The 25,548-nt window shown below is 51.9% G+C and overlaps 2 protein-coding genes across 5 annotated transcripts in view; both read right to left on the bottom strand.

Annotated features, from left to right (window-relative positions):
• Positions 1-9,946, bottom strand: part of RAB40C (RAB40C, member RAS oncogene family) — a 33,500-nt gene extending 23,554 nt beyond the window's left edge. The window contains exons 1-2 of the mRNA XM_086759485.1: positions 9,850-9,946; positions 9,368-9,667 (exon numbers count right to left, since the gene is read on the bottom strand). Of these exons, the coding sequence (XP_086615611.1) occupies positions 9,368-9,509 (142 nt within the window). The 5' untranslated portion in view covers positions 9,510-9,667; positions 9,850-9,946. The remainder of the gene's footprint in view (positions 1-9,367; positions 9,668-9,849) is intronic.
• A 4,167-nt stretch (positions 9,947-14,113) lies between these two features.
• PIGQ (phosphatidylinositol glycan anchor biosynthesis class Q) overlaps positions 14,114-25,548 on the bottom strand; it is a 34,485-nt gene continuing 23,050 nt past the window's right edge. For all 4 annotated transcript variants that reach the window (XM_086759475.1, XM_086759474.1, XM_086759476.1 and 1 more), the window contains exons 8-11: positions 25,186-25,266; positions 24,043-24,157; positions 20,170-20,231; positions 14,114-16,210 (exon numbers count right to left, since the gene is read on the bottom strand). In XM_086759475.1, the coding sequence (XP_086615601.1) occupies positions 16,058-16,210; positions 20,170-20,231; positions 24,043-24,157; positions 25,186-25,266 (411 nt within the window). In that variant the 3' untranslated portion in view covers positions 14,114-16,057. The remainder of the gene's footprint in view (positions 16,211-20,169; positions 20,232-24,042; positions 24,158-25,185; positions 25,267-25,548) is intronic.

Raw genomic sequence — 25,548 nt, forward strand, 5'->3', positions numbered from 1 at the left:
AGCACCCTCGGAACAGGAACCAAGAGGTCCCAGTTCCCACCGGGCACGGAGACCAGCTCCGCTCCCGCACGGCGCCGGCTTGGGGACAGGGGTAGACATAAGCCATCTGCTCAAGCCTTTTGCACCTCCCAGCAGCAAGCAGCGAGTCCGCTCTGGCCGCACAGCTCAACGGGAGGCAACGAGACGCTCCCGATGATTTAGCTGTGCAGCAGATGGGTCTGAGCTGGGGAGTTCGGGCCCACGCGCGCGGCCAGGAGCCCACGTCCCCGAGCAAAGCCCAGCGTGTCACACCAGCTTCTGCCAACTCAGGGAGCTGCTGCAGCTTCGGATAAGTGATGGCTTGTCTGGTTTTGGAATCAGCCAAAAGCACAATGCTTACTCAGAGACCTCTGGGAAGTCCAAACTGCCAGAAGACTCTGCTTCTCTGCAGCCCAGCGGCGTTTCGGCAGCTACGTGGTCCTCGCACAGAGGAACTCTGTTCTGGGCGTGTTTAAAGATGACAACTGCATCCGAAAACGGCATTCGGAGCCAGAAGCAAATCTGCTCCTAAAGCTCAAACCATTTCAGCCGACACCCGGGAAGCCTCAGAAACAGCCAAGAGTCAGTCCAGAGCCGGGGACGTGAAGTGGATTTGTGCTTTAGAAGAAAATCAAGAACGATTTTATGCACAGAAGTGACAACAAACAAAAGAGTTTCTTCATGTTTTGCAGTTCAGATGTCCATAAAAACTGTACAGCTGCACTCAGGAACAAAGACAGCCTCTGAGGAAAATCGGAGGGCACCACAACAATCGGCATTGTGCTGGATTACCATACAAACACCAAGACATGCTTGGAGACAGGGGAAAAAAAAAACCACAACACTCAAAAACATTGAAGTACTTGTCCAAAATACCTCCAATTTCAGGATGTTGAAGAGGTTCCTCTTCCATGTTTACACCTCCCAAACGTTGCTCTACCTGCACACCATCCCGCACGGGATGCCAGGCTCACGCGTACAGCCGCGCACCCGCCCGGGGATCCCACGTACGGATCCGGGCACGTACGGCGGCATTCTCCGATCAGTGCGATCCACGTCCGCAACCCCTCCTGCCATCCACACCCCGCTGCTCAACGCTGGTTGAGGTCCACGCTGGAAAGACACCGCTCCACATTGAAAACGCTGGGATGCTGCACTGGTTTCCCATTTCGGTGAGCCGTTTCCAGCGGTAACACCGCATCTCCAAGGACCTGACCTACAACACATGGCGGCATGTACTCAGCAGTCCCCCCTCGCCCTTCGAGCATCAGCCGGCCCGGCTAGCAGAGCAAGCACGCCCCTACGCCCCGTGCCATGTCGCAGCAGCTCTCAACAACCCAAAATTACGTTTTCAAACCCTCCGCTCTCATCCTCTCCTCCTTCTGACCTCCAGCAGGACCAAGATCTCGCCCCAGCTGCCCTGGCAGCAACTCGAAGCATGACTTTTCCTGCTACCATGAGAAAGCCAACATTTAACATTTTTAAAATTGAAAAAAAACCCCTGAATTTCACCTTTGTAAAAGGGTAAGGCTCCCAGGTTAGAAAACATCAACCCTGCAGATCCATCTCCTCGTGCCGTAGCACGGACCTGTGCACTGTCTCCCATACGGATTTTACCATCCCGCTACCTCAGCGGTTTGACAACGTAAGGAAAACAACAGTTCCTGGGAGAAGAGATGATTTCAGACGAAGTAAACAGGACAGGCAAAACAGTGGGGGGTTGGTGCTGGGTTTGGTTGGTTGAGTTTTTGTTTGGTGGTTGGTTTTTGTTCGGTTGGGTTTTTTCCATCTGGTCAGCTCTCCTGTCCATGCGGCCTCCAGAAGCACAGGCGAAAGGGATGACAGCCTGCTGCTGTTAGAACTGGCGTCTCTAGACACGAACTGACGAGAAAAAAAAATCTGTTTTCTTTAAAAGGAGATTATTCCAAAGATGCACAGCACCCTCCCACTCTGCCAGTTAAATACAGCCTTTCAGCGTCCCCTTCTGCCTCTCTCCCTAACCACTGATGCTTTAAACCCCAAATATTTCCATTTAACAGCATGAGGATTTTTGTCCAAATTCAATGCCTGATATTCAAATACCTGCAGCACTGCACAGCACGCACAGGACGTTAATCACTTCGGGGGTTATACTTACAGGAGAACAGGTGTCAAAGCTCTAAAATGATATAATATTGGCTGGTTTCCCAGCGGGGCGATGGAAATGAGACAAAGAGGAGGCAGAAAAGAGGAAGAAAAATCTTAAAAGCTATGGCTACGTAAAAACGCTCTCAGCAAACAGAAGTCCTATAGGAACAAACAACGTGTGAGCTGATGTCGCAACCTCACCATCACTACAAGGTTTGCAGAAACACCCAGACCTCTTCGATCTACACCCCAGGGAAATTGCCCTTTAGGTGAGTCTCAGCTCACGGCAACGCCTTTCACAAAACAGAGCCGAAGATTTTCGCCTGGGAGCTTCCTTCCTCCTCCTCTGCCTGCGATCAGACACAAACCAGTAGGATACAACGCTCCTGTATCACCGCCCGCTTCGTGCCGAGCCCGGGCTGCCAGAGGAAGGCGAGGGGCAAAGGGAAAGAAAATGAGATTTTTAAAAAGTAAGGTTACAAAACCTCAGCTCAAAACCTAAGCTCACCGCGTAGCTATTTTCAAGCGTGAGGGAAAGATGCTCTGCTCTTCTGCACGAGGAAGGCCGCCGGAGGAAAACGTGCCAGGGAACAGCTGGAAACAAAAGCTGAGGGAGACGGGGCGGAGGAGGAGGAGACATTTTCCACGGGCTTTCCTCTGCAGCACCTATAGCTGAAACAACCAAAGGAGAAAACCCCACACCGAGAGAAGCGCGCAACGCCGCTGGGGGAGTCCGATACAGCAAAACCTGCTCGCTCTTAAAAAGTGACAGATACAGAGAAACTTCGGTCTTTAGAAGAACTTTCCACCAACTTCAGATTTCTGCTGCTCAGTGCACATCAGCTTTGATGTGGCTCAGAAACATTAACGGCCAGGTAAAAACAAAGCTTTTATACAGGGGGCAGGAACAACCCCAGGCAATCAAGAACTTTGCAAACAAACTCCCCAGATTTAGAAAAACACAACAAAACCACAACCCTTCTGAAACAACCCTCCGAGGGTGCCGTGCGTCCTTAATCCTGACGCGAGAGCGCGCTGCAGGTACCAGAACCTGCTAGGCACTCCGTCTGGGGGACGGTTTGGTTTTGATGGGGGTTTTTGTTGGTTTGTTTGCTTTGTTTTGGGGTTTGTTTTGTTTTAAGTTTAAGCCACAGCTAGTTGGTCCCACATCAAGCAGAGATGGAGGTTCAACGCTGTACGTTTGGAAATATTTTTCACACAAAGGGTAAGCAGCAAACGACGGTGAAGTAAGAGATGCTGGAGCTGTCTCTCAGCCAAAGCCTGCTCTGATGAGATCAGTTTTGCATCCCCAGCGACAGGGGAGCGCACATCCCTGAAGGACGCTGATGCAAGCGCTGGCCGACGCGGGGAATTGCCACAACAACCACTCTCCACCCCGTACGCCACCGAAAGAGACTTCCAGCAGCACAACCAGCACGCTCCAGTTGAAGCATCCCCCACAGCCACTACAGGGACGTGATGGCAGGGCTGCACTCGGAACATTTTCACCTCCGTCCTCTTCGCATCAGAGCGCTCCAACCTCAAAATAAAACATTACTCCAGTTCATACAGCCATGCCAGAAAATAAGCAGCAGTTTCCACTGGCGTGCAGCATCTGAAACAGCAGGCCAGCCCCGTCCGCTGCCGACAGGGACTACGCTGCTCCGGCAGACAGTGGGACGGCACGCGGCCAGGCGAGGAGGAGGCAGCAGCAGAGGAGAAGCACCAGGATCAATGCCGACGCCGAGGAGAGCCCTGACACACTGCAGCGACAGCGGGGCGAGCGCTCAGTCGCCATCTCAAGCGGGTGCTCAACATCTGTACACCCCATGCCTGCGCCCAGAAGGTGCCACCACACCAGCACTGTCCCCGCCGGAGGTTTCATCGCACACGGCAACCGCTTCTTGTACATCAAGAGGGGAGCGTTCGATGCTGTCAGGGGTTTACAGAGGCCCTGGCCTCACAGCAGTTTAAAGCAGAGCTGCTGGGCCGCATGCTTCGTGAAGGCTTGGGAAAAGCGAAGGAGCGAGGGCAAACTCCACAGCAGTGCGGCAGGAGCTCCAGCCAAACACGGCAGTGACCGCAGAGGATGCAGGTGAGAAGCAAGAGACACCTCCCCAGTCAGTCTTGGAAACTCGGTAAGCAAGGAGCAGGAGCATCGAGAAGCATCCCCTCACATGCCCTCCACAGCAGCGAGGAAGATGAGGCAGTACATCCCAGATACACGTGGATGGAATTTTCAAGAAATTTACTTTTTATGAAGTTCTCCACTAGGCAAGGACAATGAATATTCTGTGAAACAGAATCCGGCTGCAGCGAGCCAAGTTACCCTGTATGAACAGCGCATGCCCTGCCAGCGACGTCCCCTGGCAGAGAAACCGAGCGACTGGCACAAAGGAAACACCTCGCCCCAGAGGTGCCGAGAGCCGGAGGATCGGCAAAGGAGCAGCAGGTCAGCACGGGTCGGCATGGAAAGGGAGAGCCGAGAACGACACAGGGCAACGCGGCGGACAGGGCCCTGACGGAGCAGGACGATGCCGTAAATCCGCCGGACAAAGGCGCTCCAGGAGAGGCTCGAGGAGAGCAGAGCTGCCGGAGAAGCCTCAGAGTGAGCTCTCACTGTAACAGGAAAACCACCCCTCCAGCGCTCAAATCAGCCCTCCTCAGACAGAGACCCCCACTCACCCAGCACCCGGGGTAAATTTAAGTCTTGTACCTGTAACCGAACGCAAGAACGAACCCATTGCCGCTAGGTAGGTGTGACCAAAGGCAGAGCTGTTATTCTGAGCTGTACAAATACGGAATGTGACTGTGACCGGGGTGCCAGCTGGGTGGATTTACCCCCAGCACCCATCTCTGCGCGGAAATTAAATTAATAAATGCCTCTGCTCTGCGTGTGAGACAGGCGTACTGCACCCCGGGTAAAGAACCCGGACTGGGGACAATGTCCCTTTTCCCTCACCCCTGCGTACGCTGGTGGCGGTGCCGTCTCCTGGCTGGCAAGTAACCTGAATGCTGCCATGAAGCAAGGCAGAGCAGTTTACAGGTGACATTTCTGGGCGCACGCCGGTGACCGAGGGGTGACAGCGCGCTTTCGAGAAGGAGAGGCAGTAAGATATTGCAAATAAAGTAATGGCTGTGGAGAAAGACTCGGAAATTTAGACAGCTGCACAAGAACAACCAGAGGGAAGAGACACCCAACTTTGTGGTCACCCAACCAACCTGGTGATTGAGCAGTGGCGGTGGGGTCTCCAGGCAAAGAGCACCAGCCGAGGGCTCCTGACCACCTCTGCGGGCTGAGCGGCGTCCTCAGCCGCTCTTCGTTAACGCTGCCGGGCAGGGAAAGGGTGCGAAGCCACACCACTGCCCCAGACCTCCCCCTCGACAGACACCGAGCTGCGGTGGGCTCGCCGCCCCTGCCCCACAACCCAATTCCTTGCACTTCTGCTACGGGGGGAAGAGCTCTTGGGAAAGATCCACACAGTTCTTACCCAAACCACAAAAACCTGGCAGTTGCTATTGCAACCGAGCACTGAAGTTGCCTTCTCCTAACGTTTCCTTGGGTCTTTGGGCAGCAGCGGGGTAACGGAGCACCTACGGATCGTGCCCGAATAAAGGCCCAGAGCCCCAGCTAAGGGACAGAGCTGAGATAAGTCATCGCAGCTCGCTGGTTAGCTTCACGCGCTCTTCGAAAGGAGATCAGAGCGCAGACATAAGGCTTCCTTCTTATCACTTTCCTAATACAAGCTGAGGACAGGGAAAAAAAATTAAAAATAAAAATCCAACCCCCTTCCAATCAAAGCCATCTGCTCTGAAACACGCTCTGCTCTTCTCTGCGCACACATTTCTCCTTTCCTCTGGGAAGAGCAGCAGGTGAGGGGGAAGGCTCTGCCGCAGAAAAAGCCCTCCGTCACGCGAGGACGGAGCGCATCACGTCCACATCTGCGCGGCCAGACTCGCCCCGGCCCCGTTTGTGGGGCGCGCGGGGCACCGTCCCACACGGCAGCAGTGGCACCCACGCCTGCCGAGCGCTCCTGTGCCAGCGTCCTGACTCACCCGTGCTGACGCAGCGCGAGCAGGGCAGCCGACAAACCAGCCAGGCAGGATCGCTTCAGCACGAGCACACGAATAACCAGAAATTCGAGTGGGTGCGTGACACGGCAGTGACAAAGCCACGGGTCCTCCAGGTGAGGAACAGCCTCGTCCTCCTTTTGCAGGACACGTACACCGCCCCCACCTCCACACGCCGCTCCGCCACGTCTCATCCAAAACCACCCTGCGACCAGAGACGGTTCCGTTCTGCTTCGGCACTCGGGGAGGCGCAAGGACAGGCCCTAAGCGGGCAGTCTGAGCACTGAAGTGACAAGTGACCTCCTAGTTGCCTGGTCTCTGTCAGTACGGCACACAGCTTGGCTCCCAGTCAGCCCTAACACCGCGGCTCGCAGCACAGCGGCCAGAGCAGCCCCTCCTTGTACCTCGGGAGAAGGGGCGAGCACCGAGAGGAGAGGGCATTTGGGGGAAAAGCAGGATTTTCAGGTCCCATGTGAGGCCCTCCAGCTGCCAACAGTAGCGGTGGGGTCCAGGAATGGCACTGCCTCCACCACCGCAGATTTGGAGAGCGGGAAGGTGGAAGCTGGCAAGGAGGGCAACGCTGGAAGCCCAGAAGAACCTTAATGCTCTCCCAAAAGACCACATTTTTGCCAAAGTACTAGTAGGAAGAGTTATTTCGGGGCTTTTTGCAGCTGGCCAAGAAAAGGTAAGAGTTCAGCTCAGCTACAAGCCGTCCTGGGGATGGGAGGTGACAATGTCCAGCCACAGGACACAAACACCACTCCCGGGGGCACATCCTGCTCTGCGCAGGGAACACTTAGCCTGATGCTCCCGGAGACCGGTACACTTGGTAACTTCAGTATGAACCTACTGAGACACATGCAGGTGACAACCAGAGCTCAAATCCCTCCTGAAAATGCTGTTTCTAAGTCACCAGAAGCTCTGCACCCAGTGCCCTTGCAGTCAGGCCATCAGCATCCAGGGAGTAACAACCACCTCTGCTTACATGGACCAGACTCATTTCTGACAGCACTTTAAATACAGGACATTGCTAAGGTCTTGCTAAACACAGGAGGAACTGCACGTCCGATCCAGCGTGAGGTGCCAAGCTATAAGATTAAGCTGAGGAGCAACGCTTCGGCTCAGGGATCCTCAACAAGGACGGAGAGAAGCGACTATGATGCTTTAGGAAAGACACAGCTCATCCTGCACCCAAAGCTTTATTCTACCGGCAAAAGTGATGCTGATCAAAACAGGGCCCTCACCTCTTGGTCGCCTGCTGTTCCAACACCCGGATGCCCACAGAGCAGAGAGGAACACTCCATGTTTGCAGCTTTGGGACAGGATTAGGCAGATGTCAGGAAGGAGGCCAAGCAGTAGCTGGTCACAAAATCTAAAGGCCCTCACGTCAAGGGACGGTCTCTGTCAGGGCAGGGCAAAAGGACGCTGGCGGAGAAGCGTGCCCTGTCAGCGCGCACATCTCAACCGCGCCAGAGACAGAGGGGGTTTGATTGCCACGGCTGCCAGGAATATCAGCAGAAATCAAATCCACCCAGATTTCAAAGCTATTCCATCTGATCTTCCAAAAGGCGTGTAGCTTTGCAGAAGCGATGGCAGCAGAGACCACCAGAACATGCATTACTGTGAAAAAAAACAGTATGTGACCCAATTCTCTAATTAGGAGTGGGTTCGACTGCCCACGGAAGAGAAGGGAAGGTTCTGACAATATTAGTTCACTTAGACTTCTTCTCCTAGAAAGAAGACAGTGGTACTTTGTTTTTAGAAAACAGCAGGTACAGAGACAAAGCTTTTACAGCGACAGCCAAAGCCACGGCTCTTCAGGGTTTATGTACCAAAGAACCCACCGCACCCTCGCTTTGCAATTGTACTTATTACTCCTGCACCGCCCGCTTCAGAACAGCGGTCAAAACCGTTTCTCTCAGAAGACAACTCCAACTTCAACCCTTCCCCTAAAACAGCAGCTCCGTTACGCTCTCCATCTCCTTCTGCTCAGCAAGCGCGAACCCCAGGGAGCAGCTCTGCAGCTCCCAGGTGGGGCAGGTTCTTCCGAGACACAAACTCTCTTCAGGGAAGCTTCAAACGCCAAGCACCTCCTCGAAGGCAAACCGCACCAGCTCAGCCAGTCGCCCAAGGAGATGAATGATACCACAACCTTCTCGTTCCAGAATTTGCCGCTCTCATTTCACAAGCATCCCGACTCCTGAGTCACCGCCTCCCCGTAAATCCCTGCGGAGCAGGTGCACGCTTGCATCAGCTCCTGCGAAGCTGGTAGTAGCTCCGCGGACCGAGCACGCAGCCGGGAGCTGAGCCACACTGCTCCTTTACGCTCTAAATTCAGCCAGCTTCACCACAGAGCACCGAGCAGCACTCGATTCCCTCAGACTCCTGCTTAGTGCCAAAAATGAGCACCACCTGCTCCAGCCCCAGGGCTGGCAGCGGCCACGACGCGGGGTCTGAGCCGGGTCGCTTCTGTCGGGCCCTCGGGGACGTTATTTTGCGTGGAGGCTGGGGGCAGGGAAGGATGACAGATTGAAAACCACCCCAGGACCCGCACCCTGCCAGGCCGTGTTACGCTTTGACTGCGGCGAGGGGGACGCAGGAAACAACACAGCGCCGCTCCTTGGCTCTTAATTACGGTCTTGTGACACTGTTTTTAATGGGCTGTCGTGGGCTCCATCAGGAACCCTGGGGTTTGCAGCAGGCCGACCGGCCAAGCCGCGCTCGCAGGAGCCAGCTACCGGGCTGGGAATAAGGCTGCCGCTCTTTTGTTACGGACCCGCTTCCTCCGGGGACGGCTCGGTCCCGGCGTGGGGGCCCTGGGCCACCGGCTGGGCTCTTTGAGCGGGGCACAGGGGCAGAGATCGGGTTGGGAAGGGTCCAGGTGGGGCCGCGGGATTTGTGCATCCAGGGATGACACCGCACGCTGACCCCCCTGCCCTCTCCCTGCGCAAGTTCCCCCGCAGAGCCGGGCGATTTTAAGCGACAGTCGTGGCATTTCTGCCCCCAGCCATGACCCCCGACATACCGCACTATTAAAAAAAAAAAAAAAAAAAAAAAAAAAAAGATGGAAAAAAGCAAAACAACAGCTCCCACCCCCCGGGTGGGGGTTCCCCGGTGAGGCCCTGTCCCCCCGCCCCCGCCCCCCCCTTACCGTTGCTGTAGGCGTAGGGGGACTCGGAGGCCCCGTCCTGCAGGCTCTCCAGGATCTCCCCCTTCCCCACGTCGCTGTCCCCCACCAGCAGGAACTTGAGGAGGTAATCGTAGCTCTTCACCGGGCTGCCCTGCGTTCCCATCCTCCCTCTCACCGGCGGGGGGGCCCGACCCGCATCCTCCGCCGCCCGCCGGCCTGAGGCGGGGCTCCGGCCCCGCTCCGGGGACACCGCGGGGCCTCCGCCCTCACAGCCAGCCCTCCGCCTCGCCTCGCATCTTCCGCCGGGGGACGCGCTGGGACCTGCGGCGGGAGGAGAAGGAGGAGGAGGGAGGAGGAGGAGGAGGAAGAAAACAGCCCGGCCCCGCCGGCTCCTCAGCGCCCCCCGCCGCTGACAAAGCCCCCGCGCCCGCCCGCACAATGCGCCGCCGCCCCGCGGGCCGAACCCCCCCGCCAGGCCCCCGGGCCGGGCCGGATTCACCCACCTCACGGCCGGGGCCGGGCCGCGCCGCGCAGCCGCTACGCCGGGCGCAGCCTCCGCCTGGCGCCGCCGCGCAGCGCCCGCTCGGCCCGAGGGAGCGGCGCCAGCAAAACCCGCCCCCCGCGCTGGTACGGCCGCTCCCATAGGCTCAGCGATGCGTCCGTCAAAGGCGACCCCGCCCAGGCGCACCTCTCCGGGGGCGGGGCCGGCGGAGGGCAGGGCGGTGAGGCTGAAGACTACGAGTCCCGGCGTGCCTTGCGGGGCACGGGCACCGCCGCCGGGGCGCGTCCAAGCAGAGCATGATGGGACAGCGAGTCCGGGGGGGGGGGGCGTGGCGGGGCCCGGTTGGCGTGGGGCTGGCGGGCATGCGGGGCGCATCTAGGTGGGGGGAGGGATCCAGGATTGGGGGGCACCCAGGATTGAGGGGGGCGTCCAGAGGTGAGGTGGGTATCCAGGATTGGGTGCACCCAGGCGCGGGGGGCATCCCGGTGGGTGAGGGGCACCCAGGATTGAGGGGGCATCCAGGAAGGGGGGCATGCAGGTGGGGGGCCATCCATTTATGGGGTTCATCGAGTTGTGGGGCAGGCATCGAAGGGGTGAGGGGGATGCACCCAGGTATTGGGGGGCATCCAGGGATGGGGCGTCATCAAGCTGTAGGTTACGGGCGGGGGGGCAGGCCTGGGGAGGGCAGTGAGGGCTGGGGCCCCAGGCGTGACGTCCAGCGTGTCCCCAGGGGATGGTGATGGCCCCGTGGGCACCAGGCTGAGCCTGTACCCAGGCAGGGCTGTGGCACCGACAGCCATCCCTGCTGCTTCAGGCACCTCACCGGGACGGCCAGCCTCCCTCCGACACCCTCAGCACCGGCCTGGCCATGGCTTCCCAGCTCCGTGATGAGCCACTCCCAGCCCCATCCCGCAGGATTCCCGTGGGAAGGTGCTGGTGCCCGGCTGGGTGAGCGTTCCCTCCCTGCCGGCATCGCTGACAAATCCCTGTGCCGAACAAAGCATCCTGGCTAATCTTTTCCGAGCTGGGCAGCGCACTAATTAGGTTCCCAGCCTGGCTGCCTCTAATTAGTCCCATTATAAACGATATGTGTGTGTGTCCCCCGGTTCCGGGAGGGAGAAGCCCCCAGCCCGGCGAGCGCTGGGGATGCTCATCAGCATGCAGGGATGCTGCGGCTCCCCGGCTCCTCTGGGGAGTTCCCATCGCTGCGAGTGCCGGAAAGCTCCGGAAAGGACTGCAGAGCGCGGCGGAATCTGCAGCATTGAGGCAAATTAAAATTTGGGGTCAGCACTGTGGGTGCGCTGGAGGAGCAGGACGTGGGTTGGGGTCAGCGTGTTTGGTCGGGAGCATCGGGCTGCGGGTTCCCGGCTCCGCTGCAGCGCTACGGGGTGCCAGGGGCCTTTTCCCACCCTGGAGACAGGACCCCCCTCCTCCCTGCCCAAGGGCTTCAGCACCAGGGAGGGGGGCCACAGACCCCACCTCACAGATGAAGGGGGAGAGGCGATGGGTGGAAAGGGGGATGCTTTTCCCCTTGACCTCACTGCCAAACCGCCCTGGAAACAGCTCCCTCGGGGCAGAGGAGGTCCCACGGGAGGGTTGGAGATGGTTGTGTCCCACCATGGGGTGGCGGCTCCCTCCCAGCGCTGGTGGCAATGGGTGAGCATCGCCGGGGCACTGCCAGGGAAGAGCACGAGCCTCTGCTCTGCCGGGAGCAGCTTTGTGCCATAGCGCAAACTGGTGGCACAGGAGGTCCCAGGGCAAGGACACACCTGGGACATGCAGGGACCTCGCAGATGCCAGTGAGTGGCTCAGCTCCATCCCCATGGGCCAGCGCATGGTGAAAGTGGTGATGAGGGGACAGGATGGGACCTGCCACCCAGCCCCATCAAGCTCCAGCGCTCTCAGCTGCTTTGTTCCTCCTTCAGCTTTCAGGCCCCAGCCCCCAGACCCGGGTGCAATGGTCCCAAACCTCCCTCTGTCCCACCTCCTCTCTGCTCGTGTCCCAGTGTTGAATCCCTTCCCGTCTGCCCCGTGCCGGGAGGACACCAGCATCCATCGCATCCTTCCCTGCTGCCTGCTACGAAGATGCCCCTGTGCAGCCCCAGGTCTCTTTCCTCCTCCTGCCTTGTCCCCCCAATCCCCTGCCTCTTCCCCTCTCTTCTGTCTCCCCCATTTCTACAAGCCTAGGAGCCCAATTCTCCGTGAGACCCCCCCATTGGTATTCCCCGCGCGGTGACACGAGTGACCCGTGCAGAGCCTCAGAGCACCACACACAGGCAGCTCCCCGGACCAGGCAGGCTTGCACGCTGCCAGCTTTGGGGTTTCTGCTCCACGTTTCCCAGAGTTTCCACTCTGCTCAGTGCAGGCAGTGGATTTGGCTGGAGAGCAAGCACTGTCTCTGCTACCAGGTCCAAAAAACAGGTCAGGTAACCCTCTCTAACCACAGAGAGCCCAGCTACCTCTCAAAAGGCAAAGGGACTGCTGAATAGTCCCTGAATACAACTGCTCAGGAACAAAGACAATGTGGGACTCCAAATCTTCAAATTCACTGAACAGATGGGTGTTGTGGTGTCTCCTACCTCCACGTAAGACAACGACAGGAGAAGAGGCAATGGGCATGAATTGAAACACATCCAATTCTGCCTGAAGATCAGGAAACGTTTTTTTACTGGCACAGGTTGTCCAGGTCTCCATCCTTGGAGGCATTAAAAAGCCACTTGGACACGGTCCTGGGCTTTGGCTGGCCCTGCTGGAGCCAGGAGGAGGGAGGGCTGGACCAGACGATCTTGAGAGGCCCCTTCCAACCTCCACCAGTTTGTGATTCTGTGATTCAATCAGGAGGTCTGAGCACAAAGAGTAAATCACCAAGGGCTTGAGTTAAGCAGGAGGATGGTGTTGTGGCAGGAGAAGCAGGGAGCACAGGGCAGAAGGAAAGCGACTCATTATCTGCACGACGCCAAAGCAGGAGATTTTCCTGCCCCACACTCTTGAGAGCGTAAGTCATCTCATGGATTATGCATGTGTGCAACGCTCTTTCTGTGGCCCTGATGGTGTATTCACATGTGCCAGCACAAGGCACCGTCCAGCCGCCGGATCAGGCAGAACTCCCAAAACCATAACCAGAGCCTGCAGTGCACTGTAATTACTGAGATTACCTTTCAGCATCGTCACGTGCTGTTCCGGTTAGGACAGGAAAGTATTTCTTAAAGGCAGAATTTCTATCTAGGATGGAGTTTCGCATGCAGTGAATCACGTTTTCCTTCACAAACCCATCCCGATGTAAAGAGGCGTATCAAGTGTTGGGAACCATAAAGTGGAAGAAATAATAATAAGGAAATGCAGCCTTAAAAAAAAAAATCTGCAAGATTACAGTCTTTGAATGATAGTTGGCAGACCGCTTGATAGTTGGCAGAGCAGCAGTTGCCTGCTCTGAGGGGTGTGTGGTAGGAACCAGAGAAGATCTGAACGCTTTAACTACTTCTCATCCAAGGACTGATATGGGTAACAGGGATCGGAGGATAAATCAGAGCCAGACCCTCACCCGCAGCCTCTTCCCTGAGGAAATGCCAGCGCTAGGCCAGTCTGTGCTGCTGTGCTGCTGTGGAAGATGATCCTGATCCCAGCTTCTAATTAGAGAGATGACACAAGGTCAAATATTCCTGAGCAGGATGTCTGCTAAGTTGTTGTAATGACTCTGCGCAGAATCGGAAAAGGGTGGGGGAAGACTATTCCACAGCAGTGACTGGAAAGGAAGAGGAGAGACGTGGCAAATATCCAGCAGAAGAAACTCACAGGCTCAGATAGCATCACGGGCGAGGAGACGATGAGGAACAGTAAACAGCTCAGGCACCAGCTCTGCTTGACACAGAACTGCACCCACATGGGGCTGTCATTTCCCAGCTGGGCTACTCAAGGTCCTCTGCGTTGCAGAAGATCGGGGGTTTGAGGAGGAGCTTTTTCCTCAGTTTGATATTTCACCATCCCCAGAGTCAGCATCAGCCTGTAGGAAACAGACCCAGCACTGGAACGTCTAATGTTTGGCAGGTTCCCAACAGGAAGGTCACGTTTGCTGGTTTTCATGGCTTTGCGCTGTCTCTGGAGCTTTCAGGTCACTTCATCCCAAACGACAGCCACAATTAGGACCATCGTCAGCTGTTTGGTCTCTCAGAAAGATTTTCAAAGCCAGGATATTAGGAACATTATTTTCACATGACCCAAAATAATAACATTTCTCACAGCACTTAGTAAACCAAACTATGCAGGCGTGGGAGGAAGCAGGGGGAATATAAATCAGTAGCTCCAGGAGAAACATGAGAGTGAGGTAAAGCATCAATCTGCTCCCCTGAGTGCCAGGTAAGGATGGGTCTCCACGGCTCTGACTTAAGCTGAAGTGAGAAGCATTATTCAGAGCATTCATCCACTAAATGGATCCCAACCTGGAGCTGTTCACACCCGGAGCGGAGAGAAACACTTGGGCGTCAATATTCCGAGAGAAGAAGACACTGTATTTGTACATGCGTTTTAAGAACTGATCATTAAAGAAGAACAAAGATCTCCCCAGTGTCTGCAGCCAGTGATGCCCCACCCAGAGCCTGCGGTGGCAGATGGTGGTGGGGTCTTTTGCCACGCTGGCTCCCTTCAATGATGGGCCCTTCTTCCCTGGATCAAGGCAACAGGACATCCTCTTTGGGTAGCAGTGCCTCCCTTCATGATGTCCTTCAGAAAACTGAAGGACCTTGGCAGCTCTTGTGTTGGCCTGCTAAGGAATGCCTGCCCCAAGCACCTGTCTCCACATCCTGCTCCTCCTCCATCCTCGGTTCTTTGAACAGAGGAAAAGGGGGCAGGACCCAGCACACCTTTCACCTGCCAGTTGATGCAGTCATTTTGGGTGTGCAAAGTGGCAGCAGGGCACAGCGATACTACAGCCTTGTTTTGTCTGGGGCAAGAGGATAGCTCAGAGTCAGACATCAAACTCTTGTGCATAGAGGCACTCTCCCCAGGCAGGGAACAGCAGACTCACATCAAAATAAGCACACAGCCAGACCGGGACGCCGAGAAGCCGAGCACTGCTGCACTGTGGAGGTAGTATCCAAAGCAGGAAAACTCCGAGAATAAAAACGTCTAGAATGTCAGGGAGAGAAGTGGCTTTAAATGCCTCATATCTGAGATAACTTTAAAAGCTCCTTGATCACCAGAAAGTGCAGAAGATGAGGCACCACATGACGGGGCTCCCACCTGGGCCCTGAGAAACAGGGGGATGTACTGACCCTGCAAGGGAGCGCAGCACACGCTTCCCTGAGCCATTTGAGCTGCGTAACGAGCCGGGCGGCTGCAGCCCTCGGGCAGACCCCCAGCCAGAGCTGGGCTCAGCACAGCTGCGTTTGCCTTACACCATGACTAAGTGAAAACGCCCTGAGCCTTGGCAGAGCCCAGAGCTCTCAGCTACCACGGCTCGCCACCACGTAAACCTGAGCAGCCTGGGGTCTGAGGCTGCGAGCTCTGCGCTTCGGTTCTGTGCAGCTCAGGCCTCTGCTCCCCCCAATGCTTTTTGCTTTTGGAAAAATGTAGAGCAGACCATACAGGCACAAGTGTACAGCAGCTTGTGTCTCTGGGCCCCCAGCCCCGCTGTTTCTATGCTTAACACCTCCTCTGGTGTGGGGGTGAGTGCAAGCCCACCCAAAACGAAAAGAATAAATATCCTATGAACCCAGATAACCCCGCTGTGCAGTCAGTGTATGACTCTACCAGCTGATCCTTCATCTTGGTTTTGGTCAGCGGGCTTGAAGGCTGAAGCATAAAAGGTCCAAACTACCCTTTGATAGAACGCACCTCAGCACTGTGGCTTGGAACCACCCAAAGGGCTGGTTTAATCCGGCCTGGGAGCTTGCACAGAAGGATCTGTACACCAGCAAACCACGTGGGAGGTTCCTCCTCAATTACACTAAACGCCAGCTCCATGAGGCACTGATGGATTTAACCTTTTGCTTTAAAAATAATCATTAGCATATTACACAAACACAGTGTAGGGGAAGGGGAAAGTTGAAAAATAATATTTAAAAATATTTGCCTTTAAAAATTCAGCCCCCTCCATGCTACCAAAATCTAATTAAAGGGATCCAGCAGCTGCTGGCTCCGAGATGTCTTTGGTCTTAAAGCATTAGGAGTCAATACGTTCTTCTGACCAAGTCTTTCAAGCTCCTTTGCTGTCTTTAGTCCTGCTTCTCTCCTTTGTGTTTCCAAGGGTAGATCAGCTCTCCGAGGAACAGCTTCTTGCAGAGAGATGTCCAGGAATCCTTAGGATAACAGCTGTAGGTTGGCAGCCTGTATGTCTGTACCACACCGCTGTACGACAGAGGGTTGATCTGAGGGAAGAAGAGGGACAGCAGCAATGAAAATGTGTGGTATAAGAAACACAGGCAGCTGAGGAGGGCAAGCGCAACTTCTGCATAGCACTGGGCTGTGTTAAAACATCAACACTGCTGCTCACAAAGCGTCAGGATCCCTCTCTGCCTAGCTAAAGCTGTTTAGCCTTCTACAGTATCGCAAAACATGAACAAATTGAGCTTGACAAGGAGTATTACCAGAACCATTTTCAAGCAGAGAAGCAGACGCAAGCACCAGCAGGATTTGAGAGCGATGCTCATTACACAAGGGCGTGGAACGCTCTTACTGCGTTACGAGGTTGGAGAGATGGGGGCCTCCCTCCGCAGACAGCGATACCGCCTTGGAGGTGCGCTGCGACTCCTAGGAACTCCTCTGTAATGTGCCAGTTAAGCCGTATCTTTTACGGGCCTACTGCTTTAATGTGCTAAGCCCTCAGCCCATGGCTATGCTTTAAGCTAAACCCGGTATCACCTGATATCCACCCAGTGGAACCAAGTCCCGGCAGAACAGGATGCATACCGCTCAATGCCACACAGGGCTGCTCATTACCATTTTAAATTAAGTCTCCTTGGCCGAGTTAATCTTTTTTTAATTTTATTTCCATCACCATTGCAAGAATGGCCAGGTCTGGAGTCTCTGCCTAGGAAAGCTCATGGTCACAAAGTTTCAGTATTGGTCTGGTGGAAGATGGGGAAGCAGACAGACTGTCAGCTGGACAGAGGACAACAGAAGAACTTTAGACCTTGGAAAATCTCATTCCAGTGAAGCATTTCAGGGTAGAGAGACAGGTGAAGTCCAGACGATTGATCCAGTCTGGCCAAGGTCTACATGAAAAGGATGCACAGCAATAGACTGTCTCTGAAAGAGTAAACAGCCTACAGAGAAATGGTGGACTTCCGAAAACAGCCCACGAGAGATGCCCGTTTTCTGGGAGTCTGCCAGTACCACCAGTTTGCTTCAGCTGTCTGGTGCTCATGGAGAGGGGGAGGATGAACTCAGAGTGCCTACAAAGATGGAGCTCTGGGAAAGGGTGACCAAGCAAAGAGTTAATTAGAATTAATCCTGGAGACCTCTGTCAAATTAGTTTCAAAGTACAATATTGCTGAAGCAGCAGGAGAAAATGCCAGTGCGCAGAAGCATTCCTACGAAGTTTAAGAAAAAGGCCAGGGCAGCAGCTCGCGCAGGCGGAGGGGAGCCAGGGAACAGCCAGGCCCAGCGTGGTCCGGCAGCGGGACACTGACTCATTAGCAGATAATTAAACAAGTCCCAAACAGATTCACAGGAAGTTAGTTCTGAACGTGATCAGAATGAACATTTGTACCAGAAAGGGAAGAGCAGAGCTGGTTCCACCTGAGGTATCCCAACCCAAATGCAGCAGCTTGCGTTTCAAACACATTCTACAGTCTGAGGGCCGAGGATCGACCGCAGCATTTATGGGACATTCTGCACGGCTGTAACCAACCTCATTGCTTGCTGGTCAGAGTTTTAAGTGAAAACATGCTGGGGGAGGATAGGAACTGCTGCTATAGGAGGGAGATGCACGGTGTCTGCGCCTTTGACTATTAGCCAGTGGGCTGGAAGGTTTGGACACAACATTTCCCATTGAACATCATCCCCAATGATGTGATACCAAGCGGTAACACTTGCCGACTGAGAAATAACGAGATGGTTTTACGCCCGGCGCAATATGTGTGTCCGCCTCTCCTGTTAGAAATGGAAACAAAGAGGCAAACCAAAAGCAACCATTTAGTAGGGAAGTGGCAATATGAGTTCCTTTTATGCAATTTCTGTAGCCCAAAGCTATAACATACCCTGGTAGAATAGACATCCTTTGTTTCATAACGGAGCTGTTCCTTTTTCCCTTCCTCTTTCGCTTAACCCTTTCCAAAGCAATTGCTGAGCAAGATGACACTTCTAGCAGAAGGCACACAGATGAATCAAACTCATTGGGTCTTCTCACTGGGCTATCAGCTCAGCTGAGCCACACTGCCAGAAATATTTCTTCTTGTACACCAAAATAAAGGATTTTAAACACTAAGGAAAATACTGATCTATGTAAGACTTCCTGGAGAAAATGAGCATTTGGCATGGAAATATCATCCCCTGCCCTCCGCCTGCCTGTGTCTGGGCTTTGCATTCCAGTGACACTATCTTAAAACCAAAAAATAATCACTCAGCTGAACCACAAGCTGAATGTGAATGCTCGAAACCAGCATTATTGATTTATAATCCATTACCAGCGCCCCAAAGGACAGCTGTGAATGTATCAGTCACCTACAGCTGAAATTATTTTGGGCATAGCTACATGCACACAGCCTTACTTCCATCCAGCATGGCTCCGGAGGGCTACCGTACAGGGAGGGGACAAAGCCACCGTGAAATTTCTAGACAGGAACACCATCACGTACCATAAATAAGAATTTTAGCATGTCACTTAAAAATGGGCTTTTTAGATTGCCCTCTCAAAAGACCCATCACAAAGTGGGTATGTTCAGCAGGGTTTCTGACTCAAGCCCATTTTTCATTCCCATCAGCATAAAGAGAGCAAAAAAAGTGCCCTTACTGACTCTCTGCTCATTATTATTTGAACAGAAGGCCAAGAGAGACATCCACTAAAGCACTTCCACCTCTTGGTATGATGACTTATGCTATATTCTAGAGAGCAGAAGGATCTTTCTGCAGTCGTCCAAGGAAAATTCATCATATTCATATGACTCACTGCCTCTGCTCTCTAAGTCGTGATCCTTTTCCTCTGGAGAAGCCATCCACCTCATCTCACAAACACAGCGATGCCAAATTCTCTGCTCAGCATCTCCTTTGCCTCGTCTTTGGTGTTCAGTTTCCTTTTTATGGAGTCTTCTGGTCACGGAGAATGACAGATTTTGGTTCTTATACCACTACCCTAGCGAAACACAGGAACTGGGAAGACAGCGTGCTTTGGAAATGCTAGCTTTGCCCTAGAAGACATCTGTTGAAGGGATTCCCTTTCGAATCACTGCTAGCTGGTGTGCCGGTTCCGTGCTAATCTGACTTTTGCTGAAACGGCTGAGGCTGAACCAGTGATGGAAAAAGCAAAAGAACTGGGAAGTCGCAGGTAATTCCTTCCCACGCACTCCCCCAGTGCCCCAGTGTTTTTTATAAATTCTATATGCTACTTGCAGACTCTCCTAGGATACAAAGAGCAAGAAAAGTGCCGCTGTGATATGGCAGTACTCCTGCCAAGTCAGGAAACGAAAATTTCAAAATCGCTCCAGAAAGCATAACGAGAACTTCACTGCTACCATCACATAATTTCTTTTCAGAAAAAAAAAAAAATCCCTTTAGTATCTCTGGTGACAGAACATGGAAAGGCGAGGCTACAAAATCACAGGTAACCTTTTCCTGCACACCTTGTCAGAGCAGCTCAGGAGAATAACAGGAGGCCCTTCACTCTCCTCTCGCCCACGCACTCATCCTGCTGGCATCATGGAGCAGCTAAGGCTTTTCAGCACATCAGGAGGGGAAGATCTTTTACAAGCCCTTAACTGTCTTTCATCCTGGATGGTTTAGCTGCTTTCTTTTGCTTGTCTCAGCGTTCAGCAGTTATTAAGGTGAAGCTGCATAGCGCCAGGAAGCGAGGTGATAATGACATGAAGTCTTAATTCCAGAAGTAAGAGAGCTCCAGGTTTCTCCTATCTTTCACATTTCATTTCACACCATACAGAACACTGCATGTTCTCTAAACTGAGGACTCAAGCAGGGTATTATAAAGGAGAGAAAGCAGCAGCCAGCCATTGCAATGTGAAACGCATTTCCCTTGTTTCAGCATTTCACAGCTGAAATTTTTTAAGTGGGGCCTTTCAGTGGGACCAGTTTCTACAGAAGAAAGAAGGACCTTGGGGTCAGTGTGAGGGGAAGCCTGCAGCAGAAAATGTCACAGAGGGCACGAGTGGCTTACCTGCATAAGGAGTCGGAGAGGTTTTCCGTCCTGCTGCTCAAGGACTCTGAACTTCACACCAGCTGAAAAGAAACAAACCAAGGAAACCAAATCCACCATTGGAGAAAAGCCCATGCCATTTGCTGCTCAGCTCTGCTGACTGAGCACTGATTTCTTAGAAATGGAATCTTCAGCCTTTCTGGATTTGTGAACCCTTACACATTTTCAACAGGAAGCAGAGATTCTCTCTACAGAGGTTTCAAGCGCGATGACAAATGATGTGTTCTCCCGGCTCCATTAAAAGCAGCCCTCTGCCTTCCAGCTTGAAAACGCATTCCTAAAGCAAGCACAAAGCCTAGAAATCAGACAGCCAGACCTGATGGTGACAAAGGGACTAGAAAAATCCTCCTCTTTTCCCAGATTTCCATCAGAACGGGCAGTCCATGTTAACAGCAGGCAGACAACTCGTCTTTAATTTGTGCTCGTGTGGATACAGCACGTGTGCAAACCTCTCCCTCTTTCAGACTAAGGGAGGAAAGCAGCCGGCCTAGAGCCATTAAAAACATTTCAGAGCAATCACTGCCTCTTAATCCCAGAATCCATATGTTTTTAACATGCTTCTAAACCCTTCAAACCTTCCACTTTTGTATTTCCTCTTGGATTTGTCACATTCCCAATATTGTAGAGATAAATAGGAAAGATTTTGTATTCCAACGGTGACATAATGCACACGAACATTTAATGCAATGTTTCAAACAAAGGTAACAACTAGGACCAGAGAGATGTTTTTCTTTGAAAGATCTCGAATCACTTCACAGAAATAAACCCGAGCAATCTTCTGCAAACGCGAACCAGCCAAGTGTGCCCCTGTTATTCCTTTCTACAGGTAAGAAGATGAAGTGATCTGCCACAGATCAAAAACTGACTCAGGAGTACAAATAGAAATAAAACTCTTCCTCTGTGTAAGCCCCATCACTGTAGTATCTATGTGACTCTTACACACTTAAAGATAAAACATTTTCTCTTTTTCCTCAAGCTTTGAATTAATAAAAATTATACAGTTTACTCCTGGGAGAGAATGCTCTTGTCTAGCAGAGAGCTCTGGTTTAAACTCTCTCCCCAAATCATAAAGCCTTTTCTGTACAGGACAGGGAGGATTTATCTGCGATTTGCTGGATTGTATTGAAACATGGGCTTCCCCAATGGCTTCAAAAACATGTTTGAGTACCCTGGGTCTCAATTAGCAAATGTGCTGGATGACAAAAAGTATTCAATGTGATTCACTGAGCTTTGGCTGAGAGGAAGTGTCTAAGCCATTCCAGGAACTACTTTTCAGGCAGGTAATTTGTCAGACAGAGAAAGAAACAAGCGGGCACTGAAGTTTCAGGTACGTGGTCAAGCACTGTGGAGCCTTATCCTAGGATCTGCCCACGAGAACAGAAAATGCTGCTTCTGTAGGTCACAGCCACACACTTCCCTTCCACAGCTGCAAGCCAACAATCTCTTAATTAGATTATTTAATTGTTCAAGAGTCTTAAACGTCTAAAAAAATACATGCACAAAAAGACTACAAATAAATTTACTTTAGAATGACCTATAGATTGCTACAAGGCTCAGGAGTCTGAGCAGTTCATGTCACAGAAAAAGCAGGAAGGCTCAGTCTATCGCAGATCACTCCAGCAGCGGAGAACACTGAACCACTCCGTGATCGCCAGCTAACTCCAGAGCTCAGTGGTTTGCTTTTTCTGTACACAGGCATCATCTGCAGCACAATCGAGGTCAGGACATGAACCCATTTCCTGTGTTTCACATGACAGTGCACTAAAGGAAGTTCACTGCCTGTTGGTATTCCAGTAATCATGGAGACATCTCCATGTCAGGTCCTACAGAACCATGACAAAACTTGCCCCAGAGTTTGTGATGTGAATATTGGGCAAGGAGGAAAGAGAAGCACAGAGAAAATGAACTGACCTGTTCATGATGAAACAGCATGTTGGTAACTTGTGTGTGGGCAGTTTGAGACCTGAACCTCACTGCTACACCTTACTTCACACTCTAAACTGACATGATGGCATCTCTTGAGTGCCACTGGCCAGGTAGAACTCTTGCAGAGAGGACATCAGCTTTGACATATTTGCAAAAGGCTTTTTAAAGTCCGAAGTGTTTCAATTCTGATTGAAAGAAAATATGGATTTTGTTTCTGATGTGTGGGTGTTCATCTGTCCTGGCCCAAGCTTCATCGATATTTTATCAATTCAGAAACCGAGTCAAAGAAGTTGGAGGCCAGATGCCACGACTGAACTGAGTTGAACTTAAACACTGCACTAACCCTTGCTGACAGGAAAAGCTATCCATTCGTGTCGGCAGAACCATCTTGATGGTGCCTGTAAAACCAGCTGCGTAAGACATGCCAGAGGATGTCTTATCCAAGTTCTCAGCCTGAAAAGGGAGGCAAAACCTAAGCAGCGAGGACACCAAGAGATGTGTTCTCTCTAAAGTCCTTTGAATTTGATTCAACTGCTCCATCTGTTACCGCTGCAATGACATGTTTTTGTGCTGGGGCAGGAACACAGGCTGCAGAAATTCTCAGAGATGCCTCTTCATCTTGCAGGCGGCATGGCATTGCAGTGTTCTCTTTCTTAAAATGGTTAAAAGGAGGAAACAAATAGCCAACCAAGAAACTAAGTCAGGTGACAAACGCAACTGAGCAGACAAGTCTTTGCCTGGGTGGAGGCTTATTACCTTGCAGAAGGCAGCTGGCTGACCAAAACTGGGGAGAAGGAACCTAAGCCTGATGGGAATATATGGCCTTACATCTCTCAGTGAGAACAAGATTTCTTTCTGCCCTACGACCTGCTGCTCATTGGGTCAGTTCTTTTCAGCAGCATCCCCTGTTCTCCAAAGACAGCTCTGACGGGTTAAGAAGCTTCTGCAGGAAATTCATGGGAACCTGCTAAAGGCAGATGCGGAAAAGTAACAGAGTTGGTAACATGGCTCAGCTCTACCTTCCCAAAATCGAGCCTGGTACTGCTCCAACAGACAAAGCTGTTATGGGTTGCCTCAAGCTTCCTTTGCGTCTGATGACGAGCCTTGGTTTAGTGATCAAGCTCTTTCTTATATTAAAAATTCCTGCTGCATGCTCTTTAAATGGATGGGAGATAAAAATTTAGACCTGCTTGATTTTAACCAGATTAACTACAGCTGTTGACAGTTAAACCATTTCAAAATGACCCGTACTCTGATGTCAACAATGGTTCACAGTTACCAGAAATGGAAAAACAATGAAAAGCTTCAAAATGGTGACAGATTAGTCTCCAAAAGAGAACGATTATCTGAAACCTGCCCAGAGCTCTGAAATGAATCCAAACACCTCAGCTCAGCACCTCAGTTAGTCAAGTCAGCGCAGAACTGAAGCAGCTCCACTGATTCACAGTCCCTGTATATCCAGCCCTTCAAAGGGCAGATTTTTGGTAATTTTTGTAATGCCAAGTATTTTTGTCATCTGGCTTGTTTCACAGCCCAAACGCCCACGGTTATCAGCTTGTTTATCTCTCAGAAGTTTTACTTGACCTGGTACTCTAGAACTGGAATCAAAAAATGAACTCATTTGGATGGTGCTTGTTTGGATGTCACTTTTAGTTGCCATACGTTTTGTAAAGGTGCTCCTAATTCTGCTTCAGCATCAAATTTCTTTCCATCGACATCGTCACCCTGCTCCTTGCAGTAATTGGTTAACAGTATGGACAACTGCATGACTTGAGCCTTAGGTTCTTCCACGCTTCCCTCTTCCATCTTCCCCTGCGCCTTTCTATTCAGAAGCTACACACTGCATCAAAATTAAATGCATAATGCAAAATCCTTGAATTTCTGCCTGTGCAGTGCTGAAGGACTTACCTGCGAGTCTGTAGGATCTGCAGAGTCGGAGGATGACTGAGTAAAGAGGCAGAGAGTCAATCAGGTCAACTAGCAAGTGTATCAGGCCTTGTACGATCACCACCAGCAAACGGAGCTACAAAGGAACAGTTTCATTAGAAAATCTCAGAGAAGCAGGAGATGCAATGTGTGCAAATTCCTGTGATCTGCAATCTGACATTGTTTCATGCTAAGCTAACGCCTCCCAAAGTGGGCTTGATGTCTACAAGTGCTGGGCTTCCAGGCCCTGCGTGAGATTCCTTGACAATCTCAGCTTAACAGTGTAACTGAAATTAAATTCTTACGGTTGTAGAGGCCGTGACCTGCGAGGACATGAGAGCTACTCCACTATCAACAGTCAGAGTCTAAACGGGAGAATTCAGGCTTCCACTTCTAGTCAGCTCCATCACTGTGTACCAGTGAATGTAATTTTTTTTCTCTCTCCAACGGTGAGCTGACGTAGCTTATTTCTGCCTGCAGAAACCCCATGTAGAGCATCTGAGCAGGAGTAAAGCAATCAGCAATGAGCTTCCTGCTCAGAGTTTTCTGTCCCCTGACTGAAGCATCTTCTTTTGTCAGGCTGCATTTATTTTTGCTGCCAAGCTCATCTGAACAGAGAAAGCTCAAAAAAGACGTGGAAACCATGTGATGGCCACTGCCTACGGAAAATTTTGCTCCAGGCAGGCCTCAGAGAGAACTGGCCGTATTGGGGGAAGAAAAGAAAAACAAAGAAGTCCAACCCTCTGATCAAAGCCTGGCTGAAAGCATTTAACACAGCAAGTTAATTTTCCAAAAAAAAAAAAAAAAAAGTTCTGGATCAAACCAGAAGGTCTGACACCTCAGACGTGGGATGGAAAGATAAAAAGACTTCCAAGCGAAAGAAAGGGGAACAGCTTGTCCTGCTGATTGGGATTTGCTGGGAATTCCCTCTGGAGAAACACAAACACGTATCCTGAATTCCACTTGCTTGGCCTACATGGGCTGTGTGAGAACCCTTCCTGGGACACCCAGACAAATCTGTATTTTCTTTGTGGACAACAGTAAATGACTACAAACGTTTTTTTTTTTTTTTTTTTTAATATCTCAGAAGACAGTGTATGACTAGCATCTAGGCTTGCATCTTACCAGAGTAAACACCAAATAATACAGAGCAGTTGTAGGCAGGAGGAACAGCAGGATTGTGAATAGCAGAGTGCCAATAAATAACTAGGGGAAAAAAGAAACACAAACAATCATTAAAGAGCAATGGAAAAATAAAATAAAATAAAAATAAAATAATAGGAAACTCTGAGACAATGAAAGTTTGCAAGACTCCTTCACGTGTGTTTTAACTCCCTATGTGAATAACGCTGTTACCTTGAATATTTTCAGTACTCATTCTCCCACTAGCCCTTTTTAGAAGGCTCCTTACGATAGGAGAACGTTTGGAAAGATAAATAAGCTGGATCCTGACAGCATTTTTCCTTTACAGACAATACTCGGGATCTC

The sequence above is a fragment of the Chlamydotis macqueenii genome, chromosome 15 (assembly GCF_036417535.1).
Source record: "Chlamydotis macqueenii isolate bChlMac1 chromosome 15, bChlMac1.mat, whole genome shotgun sequence".
Taxonomy (NCBI): Eukaryota; Metazoa; Chordata; class Aves; order Otidiformes; family Otididae; genus Chlamydotis; species Chlamydotis macqueenii.